The sequence below is a fragment of the Pseudonaja textilis genome, chromosome 13 (genome assembly GCF_049901715.1).
Source record: "Pseudonaja textilis isolate UNSWEBS1 chromosome 13, rPseTex1.2, whole genome shotgun sequence".
NCBI lineage: Eukaryota > Metazoa > Chordata > Lepidosauria > Squamata > Elapidae > Pseudonaja > Pseudonaja textilis.
In genome coordinates this window covers 10,335,848-10,349,262 of record NC_142002.1, presented here as the reverse complement: position 1 = coordinate 10,349,262, position 13,415 = coordinate 10,335,848, and the positions used below count along the sequence as shown (strand labels likewise).

Genomic DNA, 13,415 nt, shown 5'->3' with positions numbered 1-13,415 from the left:
GTCAGTCACATGCATATGAAGATGGTTATGAAATCTGGCCATCTCACATAGCAGGAAACATTCTGCTTCTCCTCTTGTCAGATGCTCAGTTTTAAAAACAATTTCCCCAAGTGCAAAATCTGAACCAGGAGCTGAGAGAGAGAGACGCAATGTTATCCTGCTTATCCACATATCCTCCGTTTGGGGCGATACCCCCCTGTGGTTTATGAAGGACATAAACGGAAAGCAAGAATGCTCTCCAAAGAGACGTCCTTTCTGTTCTCCTTCTTACCCCATGAAATCAGATCCGTATTGGGCACCCTCTCTTTCCCTATCCTGCTCCACCTGGCTTCAATGCTAGGCTTGTTTGATTGGTGGAACAGGCCAACAGGGATAACTCCAAAATAGAAACTGTTGGAAGAAACGTACAAGAGGGTCATTCATGAGAAGACTGGCGCTGACTCAAGCTAAACAGGACGTAAGCTGTGAGGCTGCAGACAGAAGTCAGGGAGCTTTCTGCCCACCTCCGTAGCATAAATTTGCTCTTTGGGAGATATTGAGAACCTGAACAGAAGGGGAGAGATGAGATCAGATGTTCCTTTGCCATCTCTCAGACATTAATTCCCCCAGGAGTCAGGCAAGACTGAGACCTCCATATCTCAAAGTTAGCAGATAGCTGGAAAGAGCTGAATTTCTTAGTTTTTTCAGATTATAGTTACTCCAAACCCAGACAGGGCTTGATGATCTTCCCCAACTCCCAGAAAATTTGAATATTCATTTTTCCCCCTGCGAACTGGGAGAGGAAATTAAACAGATCCCTTGCAGCCTAGCAACATGATGTACTTATTTAATCAGGCATTTATAGAGTCGAAGTCTTCTGAACGCTGCCACTGTGTTTGTTGCATGTAGAAGAGAAATTGTTTTTCAAAAATCACCTTTGTTATATACAACTTTGCTCACATTCTATTCCCCTCAAATTATTTTTCTTCTGTTTACTGATATTTCCTAAACTCCCATGATATTTTCAAGGTTTCCTACTACTTGTTAGACTATTATTACTAATCCTATTCTTTCTTTTTACATTGAGCATTATGGTTGATTGTCTCTTTATGGCATACAAGCTTGTTAGCCAAAATGCCACTAACACAAAAAAATACTAATCTGTTTGTAAGTACTTAGCTGATTTTATGATAAATCTGGCCTAGGAACTATCTGCAATAAGTGCTGTGCTATGTTATTTCACTTCATGCTTCCTTAACTGGGAAACATACAAAAAGTTAAATTACCCTGCAACATTTCCAGTCGATTATAAACGGCGAGCTAAATTAAATGCGTAAAATAGCAAATTATGTATTTTCAAGATCATCCCTCTCAGCATTCAACGTTTGTCAACCTTAAAATGGAAGCATCCATTGGTTCCCATTCTCCAGAGGTTTATGGTATTCTAATTTCAGACACAATAAACAATAAACAATTTCAGGTTAAAGTATGTGTTTGTTCAATATGCATGTTGAATAGAGACTGATTGTTTGCAGTAGTTAAGTGTCCCTATCTGAAATAGCAGCAATGCATTTGGCTCTGCTGTCCAGTAACAATTCTGCATTTGTTTGTTTTTGGTAGTTTGACCTCTGGGGAAAAATAAGACATACAGGAAATCTAAATTCCAAAGCTTCTTATTCTTGTTCATGTAAAGATAAATGATGAGACACCCTCCTCATGGCAAACTCAGTTAATGTCTTTATTTTTTTTTTAAGCAAAGAAATTCCATTGAATCAAATAACAAAATTATTGTTCTGCAATAGCCTTGATTGATCACACACAGAACAAAAACAAAACAAAAAAAAAGAAATATATCAAGGACACACTTTACTAAACTGGAAAAATTAACAGATTTAGAAAAAAAATTGCATTGCTAGTTGCAAAACGTTATCCTGCAGACAACTGGTTCAAACAATGAAACTGGTAGTGAGGATCACACACAAAAATTCCCCAGGGCAGCATTTTTATTTCCATAAGGAATTTGGGATTGTGGAAGGGGTTCCTAAAATAGGTCTCGGAATCCAAAATTGCCGATAAAATAAAATAAAGCAGAATTATGTCCAACAGCTTTTTTTAAAAAAGTCAAAAACGCTCAACTTACTCCAATAAGGCAGCTGCAGTGACACAAATGAAAAAGAGCACAGGTACAGGTCTAGTTTCCTGAGGTGTTGGGTCCCTCTATTAGGACATGTTCAAGAGGAAAAGAAGGAAAAAAAGAGTGTAATAAATCAGAATTTCCCCTTTAAAAATTGTGCTTTTTTTTTTTAAATCAGAAGATTTCGCCTACATGGATTTGCTATCAAACGCAACCCATTCTAAACAGCTTGGAATGACATTAGCTTGGAAGGTCATAAAAATAAAGTATGGATACAACCTGTTAGTGGGTTAATTTCTCATATGTTTCAGGCAATGTTATGACTTTCTACTCTTGATATGAAACTGGACCGCTCTGGATAATGGCACAATTTCTTTGTACAAATCCAGATGTTACTGGTTACAACATCAAAAACAAAATAAACGCCGCGCCCTCAAATACAAGGTTTTTGCCCGCAGTTCAGGAATCCTGATGGGGGGAAATAGTTGTGTTCCACAAAGACTGGAATCAAGTAAAGCTGCTGGGACTTTGGTGGTCCTAAGACCTGAGGATTTGAAAGGAAATAAAAATACATATCCTCTGGTAGACAAAAGAGAAAAAGGAAGGGGAATGGCAATTCTCTGCTCCAGTTTAGCCAAATGCTGCCCGTGTATGCTTGTGCCCTTGAATGAAACCAGCGGAAAGAACAGAACATTTAAAATGGAATACACACAGTTCTCTAAGGAGATTCTTCCCCAGATCCCCAGTTGATTTATTTTTATTTTACCATGAATCTCATCAAGGACACTTCAAGGAAAAGGAAGAAAAAAAAAGAAGTGAGACAGACTTAATTAAATTAATTCCAGGCAGAAACACATATAGCACAAAGGTAGTTTGCAAGGAACAAAAAAGGCGAAGAGCTCCAATACCAGCGCAGCGCTGGGCGAGAATCCTTTCCTTTTTAAAGGGAGCAAAGAAATCTCCCCTCTCCAGTTGCTCTAACCAGCAACAAACTGCCTTTAGTTCTGATTAAGAGGATCTGCAGGAAGTGAACTAGGTTTGCTATTAAGACCATTGCATTAACATATGCAAAAGAAATAGAAGTCAGGGCAGAGAAAAAAAGTATATGGACCCCTGAATCTTACTTTTTAAAATTATTATCATCACTACTACTGCCAGGCTATTCATTCTGATTGAAAGTCAAGCTGTCTCGTTGAGGTATCCTATGATAAAAATCCCACCCAGGGACTGGAAGCTCCGTTCTTGCACATCTAAAGGAAGTGAACAATAACTGAGCTCACATCATTCTAACAATGCAATCTAAGCAAAATGGCCTCGTGTTTCGGTCTCTGTATGCATGAGACAGTTTGAGACATGTGCTTTTAAACAATTTTTCCTTTTAAAAAAATAATTAACACACCTATGCACATCAAGCAAGTATCTGGGACTAACACACTGCTATGATTATATATGAGTGGGCTGTGTGACCTGGGGAACCTGGTCACATACGCCTTTAGATCAGAAATTCAGAATATCACAAATAGGCAATGTTTCTGGAGCCAAGGATGACACAAGCAAGCACTGATCTATCTGCTCTGTGAGTAGCAGTGCCATCACTGGAAGCATAGGGACAGAATTTTCAGCCCTGCTTATAAAAAACAATACACAGATGAAGCTACCAGAGACTTAACGCACCAAAGTTACAGTACTTATTTTAAAGACGGCAGAGATAATATGGCTGAATTTCAGCAATTGTTAAATGGAAAAGGAATGGAAAGTGAAATATGGTCTATTAGTTGGCTACTTCTTTTTTTTACATGTAGACCTAAGGAACACTTGTCAACTAGCATGTATTTGGGAAATGTACATTTGACCCACAAGACGGCTACAGTAACTTTAATGCAAGGACAAGCTGCCAAGGCATTAATTCTAGGACAGTTGTTGCCAAGGAAGAGTTGGCATCTATTTTTTGGTCAACTGGCAAAGTTGACACAGGATGAACCATTGGGCTACAACAGCTCATCAGGGGGACTTGGTGCAATTCTCAATGCTGCCTTCATTAAAAGGGGGAGTATAACGGGCTCACCCCAAAATGTATGAGCAGTAATGTCTCAACAAAATCTTGCCCAGAGGTTTCCTTTTAACTGATTTTAAAATAAATGGTGGAAAAATAAAACCTGATTTGTTTCCAAGAACTTTCAAGCAATATTCTGTTTCACTAAAATAAAAAAGGGGTTTTGTCATCTAGGTATATAAATTGGCAACTATTGTCCGTTGATCAATTTCTCATCATTCCAGTCTTTTCCTTACAGAATTATTTGGTGGGAGGGAGAGAAGTTTAGAATTAAATTTACCACGATTTAACATAGGTTACTTTTTCATTGATGCAGCAGAAAAGACCAAATTTGTGACTTAAAAGATATTCCTTCGACTGTGTGACTTACTGAAAAGTTTTGATTTTCCTGATAAAAGCTGGGACATGTAAGAATCTTATTACATTTACAGTATGGAGCAAGCAAACATTATTTTCCAAGGGGTTGTGTAGTTCTAAATGAATTTAAGTCATGAAAGCCATCCTCATTGAACTTGGTACATTATACAACTGCACAGCCTTGCAACTCAATTTCCAAAATTTAAACAAGGATGGATTAAATTCCTTGTCTTATTGTGCATAAAATCTGCACCTGGTTAAAAAGAAAAATAAAGGCAAACTCTACTCTCACGATCCCTTCAGCATAAAGGCTAGTAAGTGCCTTTACTTGCAAGGAATTTTACAATTTTAATCCACAGCAATTATTTTATCAACTGATGCTTCTTCAGGGTTGTTGAAATATATTATTCCCAGCCACTAAGGTAAAGATACCAGATATTGAGGGGACAGCACCAGATTAGGAAAAAGCCTAATTTTATTACATTTATTTTAAATAGAAAGCACAAGAAAGTTATCCTGAAGACGGAAATGGTGAGAAATGGTGTTAAGATTCTTATAGCCTGCTTTTTAATACATTTTAATAGGAATAAGTCATGTTCATTCCTATTTTATATATTTCAGCAAAAACAGTTCAAACTAAAGGTTTGTTTGTCTGTTTTTTGTTACTTAAATGGAAATAAGCATTTGAGGTCATTAAAATGTTATACTGCAGCTAAAATCATATGCTTATCTTGGATTTGGTTTGCTGGAAAGTAGCAAGAAATGTTAAAAAAGCAAATTAAGAAGACTGATAAGCATAATAAAAAAAACTGATAAGCAACCATGACATGGTTATGGTGGTGGGGGAAGAAACTTAAAATTTTTAATATGTGATCGATGCTTCCTATGTGAGAACAAAATAGAATCTGAACTCATTTATTCTTCTTAAGTCACAGAATTTGTTGAACAGGTGTTTTCAGCCTGGAGTAGTTTGCTATAGGAAATTATTGCTCAATTAAAAATAACAAGAAAGAAATCCTCAGAGTCATAGTTACACTTTTTAGAATCTCAAAACTGATTGGGAAGGTACCCCATACATTTATTTTCAAGAAAGACTTCCTAAAAGTTAAAAAAAAATAAACAAGTGCCAGCTATAATTAAAGTGTCTAGGCAGCAAAAACAAAAGGTAGAAGCATTAAAGTGCTAACTATTATAGGGGGCTATAATGTAGGGGGAATGAACGACTGTTCAAATGTAAACTGAAATATGCTGTAAGAAAGGAACACCAAACCGACAGTTCAAAACAGAACTGCAGTTGAAAAATAGTCTAATCGCAACGTTTCACTGTCTTAAGTAATCCAGATTTCAGAATGAGTGTGTCTGTGTGTATGTATGAATAAAGATGTGGTTTTTTTCCCCCACTTTCAGATTGGAAACCTGCTCAGTACAAAAATCTGTTTCTCTATTCTACAGCAGCCAAAATCCTGCTTCTCCACTGTATCTGTGTTATTGCATCTCGCCCTAAATTGCCAATCTCAGTTTGATGTCACTAAGCTGAAAATTGTAATGAGCACCTTTTGACACAGGGAACTGCAGAAGCCACTAATAGTTAAGGCATACAGTACATTTTTTTAAATAAAAAAAATCTACCTCTTTAAACCAAGACTATTGTAGCTTTCAAAATCTTACTGCACTGCTCTAGTATGCTGTGGAGGCGAAAAGAATTTGCATGTTTTATTTTCTCCATCTATCGCATATGAAAATTCTCTATGGAAGAACAAAGAAAGGGGAAAAAAAAGAACAGACAACTTACAGATTGATGGTCACTGGTTTTTCACTTACAGACAGTATTAAAAGGCCTGGGTTAGGAGCACTCACAACTTTTACCTCAAAATATAACAACTTGTTTTAGAAAAGGCAATGATTACAAGGCTACTTGTTTTAATGTCAAGTAGTAACAGAGTAAGGAATCTACCACTGAGTCCCCAAAGCTTTCTACTTGGAAAGCTCCAGTGAGAAAAGCAAAGCATGTGATTGAATGCACTCAGTTCAGTTCAGTTCTGGAATTCTCCAAAACGTTTTTCAAAGCCAACGAAATCCTTGAAATGCATTAAACATGGGAAGAGTGAGGTTCCTTCCTCCCTCGAGGTGGTGAGATTCTGGAAATTCAAACTCCCCATCATTCTCCCCTGCTTTGCAAATGGCTGCACCGATTGGCCCCGCCAAGATGATCGTATCGGTGTCTTCCGCAGGTATATAAATTTTCTCTTTTCTGAGGTGGCAACAAGGTGAAACATAACCACAAAGAAAGTACACTTCTATCTCGCTAGGCAAAGTTTTGCAAAACAACCAGAGGAGGTTACTCTGTTTTCTTAGAACAGTGAAAAGTGTAAGCATCGGAACATCCTGCCACTCTCAAAGATGTTCAGGAGTGTTGCACTGGTTTTGAAACCTTATAGTAAGCTACAGGCAAGCTTAGGAGGAGACTGGATGACTTTTGTCCTTGCATTGCCTGCCAGCCTGCTCCCAAACTGTTTGACACAGCAACACCTCGTGTTGTAGCACTAGTGGCATGAAACACTGCGGTCAAATGCCTACATTGAAGATGACCAGGCTTGGCCTGGGAAAAAGCAGGAAGGGAAGGAAGGAAGGAAGGAAGAAGAAGAGAACTAAGTTGGAAACAACCTGAAAAGTCTTTGGGATTGTTTATTCTTGACCGGACGATTGTTCCGTATCTGAGCAATGAGATTTATTCTTCTCCCACTGACAGATGGCATCTGCGTATTGCACCACAAGCTTATCCATCCAAGTGAGGGGCTCAGGAAAAAGGACTGAGCCCTCAAAGAATCCCAGGTGGCCCCCGTGTAGAGGTAAAACAAACATGACGTTCTCCCGTTTTTCTGAAAGAGTAAAAAATAAATGACATTTAGAAGGCAATCTCGCTAGCTTTGGACTTCCTCCCCAATGTGTTTTTTTGTTTTCTTCGCAGGATTAATAGGCAGCCACAAATGATACCAACAGAAAATAGGCAAAGAAAGACTACTGTTATGTATGAATTAAATATCAAGAGGGTTTATAATTATAAACAAGTTGATATAATTTACAGAATCATAAACAAGCTAATATAAAGAGAACTCTAGTTAAAATGACTGTTACATTACTATTATTGTTATTAGTATACATGTCAATACCTGTTTGTTTTCTTCTTGTTTTTGTAAGTGATATGCCCCGACAATACACTATATTCAAAATGTTTATGAATAAAAACAAAACATATACAAAAAAAATGGCCCAGAGATGGAGCTCTCGTCTCACAATCAGGAGGCTGTGAGTTCGATCCTAGGTAGAGGCAGATATTTCTCTCTCTGGGCACAATGAGAATGTATCTGCTGAACAAAACTCTGCATTGGAAACAGGAAGGGCATCCAGACAGTAAACACTCGGCTCCATTCAGTTGCCCAGACTCTACCCCGCAAGGGATCATGGGGTCATTAAAAGATGATGATGATGATGATTACTGTAAATCGAACCCAAAGAGAAGTGAGAACTGAGCTCATCTTGACTCATTGGGGTATGATCTACATTGTAGTAGGGTTGGAAAGAAAAGTTCAAGCAAAGGTTGGGCCTTACCTGAGAGGGCTCTTGGGATTGATAAAAGGCTATCATGCACCAAAGGGTCATCAGCTGCATTAACCAGCAAGAGGGGAACAAAGATCTGAAGACAGAAAAGAGTGAGATGTGGGTTTTGTCTGATTTATTTTATTTAAAAAAAACATGCATCCTGCTCATAATATCCTAATGGAGGGCCATCTCTTAGGGAGATCTGAATATGCAGAAACTCACATCCTGTTAGCAAGGTTGACTTAGAGAACTAGGATATGTTTTTGGAAATCAAGTCACAGATTAAGAATACCATTCAGCCTGTATTTGTCCCCATGGTTTAGTTACTGCTTCAGTAAGAGTACTTAAATTGTTATACAGTACTACTACTTATTATTAGTATAAGATTATCTAATTGTTTAGAGATTATTTGGGTGGTTTACAGCATAATAAGCATTAAAAAATATTTAAAATATTCCCATAGCTGACAAAAGAAAAACTTTTAGGAACAGACCCGAACACTATTCAACCAAGGTGAGGGAAGGGGAGACTTACATCTAAAATTATATCTAAACTATGGTAATTCACAAATTCACCCTTGTGGTGTTAATCTTCTTCCGCAAGTTTTTTTTTCCTCATTGAGAAGGGATGGGGGAAGAATACATGAAAAAACCAACTTTTAGTCGTACTTGATGTGAATAAACTGCAAACCTATTAACTATTACAGAATTAAGGAGAAACTTCCTAACGGTGAGGACAATTAACCGGTGGAACAGCTTGCCTTCAGAAATCATTGGCACTCCATCACTGGATGTTTTTAAGAGGAAACTGGATGGTTACTTCTCTGAAGTAGTGTAGGTTCTTCTGCTTGAGCAGGGGGCTGGACTAGAAGACCTCCAAGATCCCTGTTGCGCAGATTGACTTGAATGTTTTCCAGGGGCAACTATTTGCTAGTATACCAGCATGAGGATTACAGAAAATAGGCCGGAATTTGTGCTGAACAATTTCATAAGAATTATTCAGAAGTTTGAATCAGGATATGAAAAGAATAAATCCAACCAAATTTATTTCCAGTTCCAAAATTTCCTTGTTGCCTTCTATTTTCATTACCTTACTCTATCATAAAATATGTCACTATAGACTTCCCAAGAAACATTAACTTTTTAGGTGATCCTATAAAATTCTCCCTAGAATAATTCTAGCACTTGCATTATACACTCGGCCAAATATACACCTGCATCTTTTTTTAAATGCACGGAAGCTGCACTCCATCTTTTACCCCAAGTCTAAATGACCTCTCCCCGCTCCCTATTTTTTTTTTTTCATTTTAAGCCACGGAACCCAAACAATTAACATTCAGTACATGCTATGATAAACTCACTCTGTGCAAGTAATGCAGACAACTCTCTTGTTCATAATATTCTCTCAGGGAGCCATAACCATGAAATTTTCTAAGACCAGGAAAAAAAAGAAAACGGAAGCACAGGAAAACTTTAATGAATTATAATTGAATCACTGATAGTGGTGGGGGGTGGGGGAGACAGACAGACAGACTTTGCCAAGAAAACTGTCAGGACTTGTTCCAGGTAGTCTCTAGTAGTCAAGGACTGATATGAAGGGATAGATGGATAATTAGAAAATCTCTCCTAATACATTAAATATTTTTTTCTCTGTTGAATTAGCTCTGCCTAGATAAATTAATCCTGATTAGAATGCCAGTTCCTCCTATGAGGTTAATACATTTCTGCTTTGTTGATGAATAAATCTGCTTCAGAGTTATAAAAGATAAGGCTCAAGGGAACCATCTTCTAACTGAAAGGGAAGAATTTCTAAAAGTTGGATTTCTTTTTTCAATGGCAATTAAAGAAGTCCGTTGCCTAACTGATTATAAAGGGCCTAGCATTTTGGTTTTGTATAACTCATAAACAACTCATCTATCAATGTTTGCCTCACTATAATTATAACATCCATGAACAAAGTAAAATGTAAAAGCATGGGTTCTTTCAAAATGGTTACATGTTGGCATTAATAAAACTGTACACTAAGCAGGTGTTTAAAGATCTAGAGAATATTACAAGAGAGAATAAATCCTTAATTAACACATAGCAATAGCACTTAAGACTTATATACCGCTTTACTTTAGCCCTCTCTAAGTTGTTTGCAGATTCAGCATATTGCCCCCAACAATTTGGGTCCTCATTTTACTCACCTCAGAAGGATGGAAGGCTGAGTCAACCTTGAGCCTGGTGAGATTTGAAATGCCAAATTGCAGTCAGCCGGCAGTCAGCAGAAGTAGCCTGCAGTACTGCACTCTAACCACTGTGCCACCGTGGCTCATAGCAAACTTTTCTAGCAAAATCCTGAATTTACAGAAATGCAGAAGAATCTTAACTTTACAGCTTAATCATTCTATTTAGTCCTGTAACTTCACTCATGCACAATACTGCTATTTATAGCATACTGAGAGTTATAGTTAAAAAAAAATATCCTGCAGCAAGTGCAACTTTTAATGAACCCAAATAAAGGATGGCTGAAATTAAGGCACAGTCATATGAACCAGAAACTTAATTTCCAGAAATCATGATAATGCATTCCATTCCATTTAGGTAGAAAAGTCAACAATACTACTTTCTTGCATACCTCATAATGCTGTCATCGATCTGCATGAGAGACGTTGCTGTGTGAAGTCTGCTTAGATCTGTTTCCATTAAACTCTGTACCTTTCTCGAAGTTTCAGCAAACAAAGCTTGTCTAAAATACATAGGAAAAAAAGGCTGTTGTTATGCCCATCACAGACATCAGAGGCATAATCTTGATGTCATGATTATCTGAAAAATGGCTTTACATATAGCAATAGCACTTAAGACTTATATACCACTCCAAGTGCTTTACAGCAATCTCTCGGTGGTTTACAATGTCAGCATATTGCTCCCCAAAATCTGGGTCCTCATTTTACCAACCTCGGAAGGATGGAAGGCTGAGTCAACCTTGAGCCCCACAGGATCGAACTCCTGGCTATGGGCAGAGTTAGCCTGCAATACTGCATTCTAACCACTGTGCTACCAGGGCTCCTATATGGATACAAATCTTCACATTATTGTGGTGTGACATGTGCATTTTATATCAAATTCAAATCTTTTTCAATTTGTCCTTTAGAAAACCAACATGAAATTCAATACCAGTATGTTTGTGAATCTTACAAACAGAAGAATGTAATCCAACCAAAGCTAGAACGAATCACAAATCTAGTGTTTATAAAACTGATCTTAGGTCTGACAGAATCTAGTCGAAACTGCCATTCCATTGTTAAGATTTCTGTCCAAATATTTTAAGATGGGTTTCTTCACAGTATTCCATATTTACTAACAAAAAACCCCATATGTACCCCTCAACTTTATTGAGTAATAGTAAGAATAAAAATGCAATTTCAGAACTGTAAAAAAGGAATCAGTCACTGAATTTTTACATGCATTTAACAAAATCAAATCTATAAAGAAAAACAACTGAACTTTGATAAGTTTCGGAATATGGAAAAATGAATGGATTTGAGGATGCCTTTCAAAAAAGGTACATTTTGTTTTACTATGTAAAATTCTATTAAAAATGTGTTAATTTTTTTTCATAGGCAACATTTTTATGGAGGATGTCTTGTGATATAAATAATAAGGCATCAGGCTTATAGGTAGCCTTAGTGAACTGGGCTTGGCTAGTCTATAGGTAGCCTTAGAGAACTGGGCTTGGCTAGTCTAGTAAAGAGAAGAAACCAGGGGAGACATGATAGCGGTCTTCCAATATTTGAGGGGCTGCCACAGAGAGGAGCGGGTTGAGCTATTTTCTAAAGCATCCTAAGGCCAGACAAAGAATAATGGATGGAAACTGAACAAGGAGAGATTTAACGAAGAAATAAGGAGACACTTTCTGACAGTGAGAACAATCAACCCATGGAACAGAAGTTTCCCTTGGAAGTTGTGGGATCAATTGAGACTTTCAAGAAGAGATTTCAAGAAGAGATTGGACTGCCATTTGTCAGAAATGGTGTAGGATCTCCTGCTTGGGCAGTGGGTTGGACTAAATGACCTATAAGGTCCCTTCCAACTCTGATTATCTGTTTAATCTGTTAGTGTGCTTCCCCATGATCAATTACCACACAATTACAGAGATATGACAGTGCAGATCAATCAAATAATTCACTTGGAATAGTTACTTCAACATATGTTGTTCACCAGAGAAATCTGGCTTGATACATTAGAGCATAGAGACCATTAGTGATCCTGACTGTGAAGGAAATAAAAGAGCTGGGAACAAAAGGAGGACTGTGGGCCATATGTGTGAGCTTTGTTTTCTGTACTTGTAGAGCACAAAACATTTGGGGAAATTTGGCTCGGGGGTTGCACGACAGCACAAAAGATCTATTATGGAGACAAAATGTTTTTGGCAGATTAACAAGATATCCTTCAGATTTGCGAAAGATTGCTTGTACTTAAGACTAGGAACTCTTTTAAAATAGGGAGATTAAAATATCTTGCAGTTGTCAAAATGTTTGGATATCTGGAACAAATTAAAGAGATTCAATACCCTGTAAACCATAAGAAACTCTTGATGCCCTAAAAATTTTCCTTCCCCCTGTTCCTTGCCATGAAAGCCTTGAGGAGGAATCACTGCAGCAATTACAATTATTAGTATTCCATACGATTTGCTGATCTAAAAATATGCCAAAATTATTTTTTAAAAATTCTATTTTCCATTTTCTGGTCATAACAGACATAACATTTTTAAGATAAATGCCCTAGTTTTCATCCAGATGAATCTAGTGAATAATCTATCCAACCTGATTAAATAACTTAGCTTGAGGTAGTAAAAAGTGCAATCCAACCAACACAAGCATGTGGTACATTGGAGCAAAACAGATATATTTCTGTACCTGTGAGACAAGATGATTTTCTTCATGTTGTCTGCCATGAGAAAATTGTAAAATCTCCTACACTGATCCCATTGCATGAAGGTTTCCTGTGCCCTAATAAGGATAGAGAGGAAATAAATAAAAATAAAGTCAATTAATCAAAGTTATTGGCAGGTTATAGTGACAAGAAGCTATTTTGCAACATTGCTCTGTTGGAAGAAAAATCTTTCTGGGTTCAGTTCCAAGTGGGGAAAAAGACACTGGAAACATGGAGGCTGTTTGGAAGGTTTAACGGTGCTACAGCTCCTTTAATTTTTTTCCTGGGGGCCACTAATACAAGTAGTCCTTGTCTTATGAGTGGTTGCTTAGCGACCATTTGATGTTACGACTTACCTGAAAAAGGGAAGGCATGA

General features: G+C 37.4%; 1 protein-coding gene across 3 annotated transcripts in view; it reads right to left on the bottom strand.

Annotated features, from left to right (window-relative positions):
* Positions 1-1,693: 1,693 nt before the first annotated feature.
* The window catches only part of ABHD2 (abhydrolase domain containing 2, acylglycerol lipase), a 33,551-nt gene continuing 21,829 nt past the window's right edge, over positions 1,694-13,415 (bottom strand). For all 3 annotated transcript variants that reach the window (XM_026709229.2, XM_026709230.2, XM_087941353.1), the window contains 5 exons: positions 13,024-13,116; positions 10,743-10,853; positions 9,484-9,553; positions 8,133-8,217; positions 1,694-7,402 (listed from right to left, as the gene is read on the bottom strand). In XM_026709229.2, the coding sequence (XP_026565014.1) occupies positions 7,209-7,402; positions 8,133-8,217; positions 9,484-9,553; positions 10,743-10,853; positions 13,024-13,116 (553 nt within the window). In that variant the 3' untranslated portion in view covers positions 1,694-7,208. The remainder of the gene's footprint in view (positions 7,403-8,132; positions 8,218-9,483; positions 9,554-10,742; positions 10,854-13,023; positions 13,117-13,415) is intronic.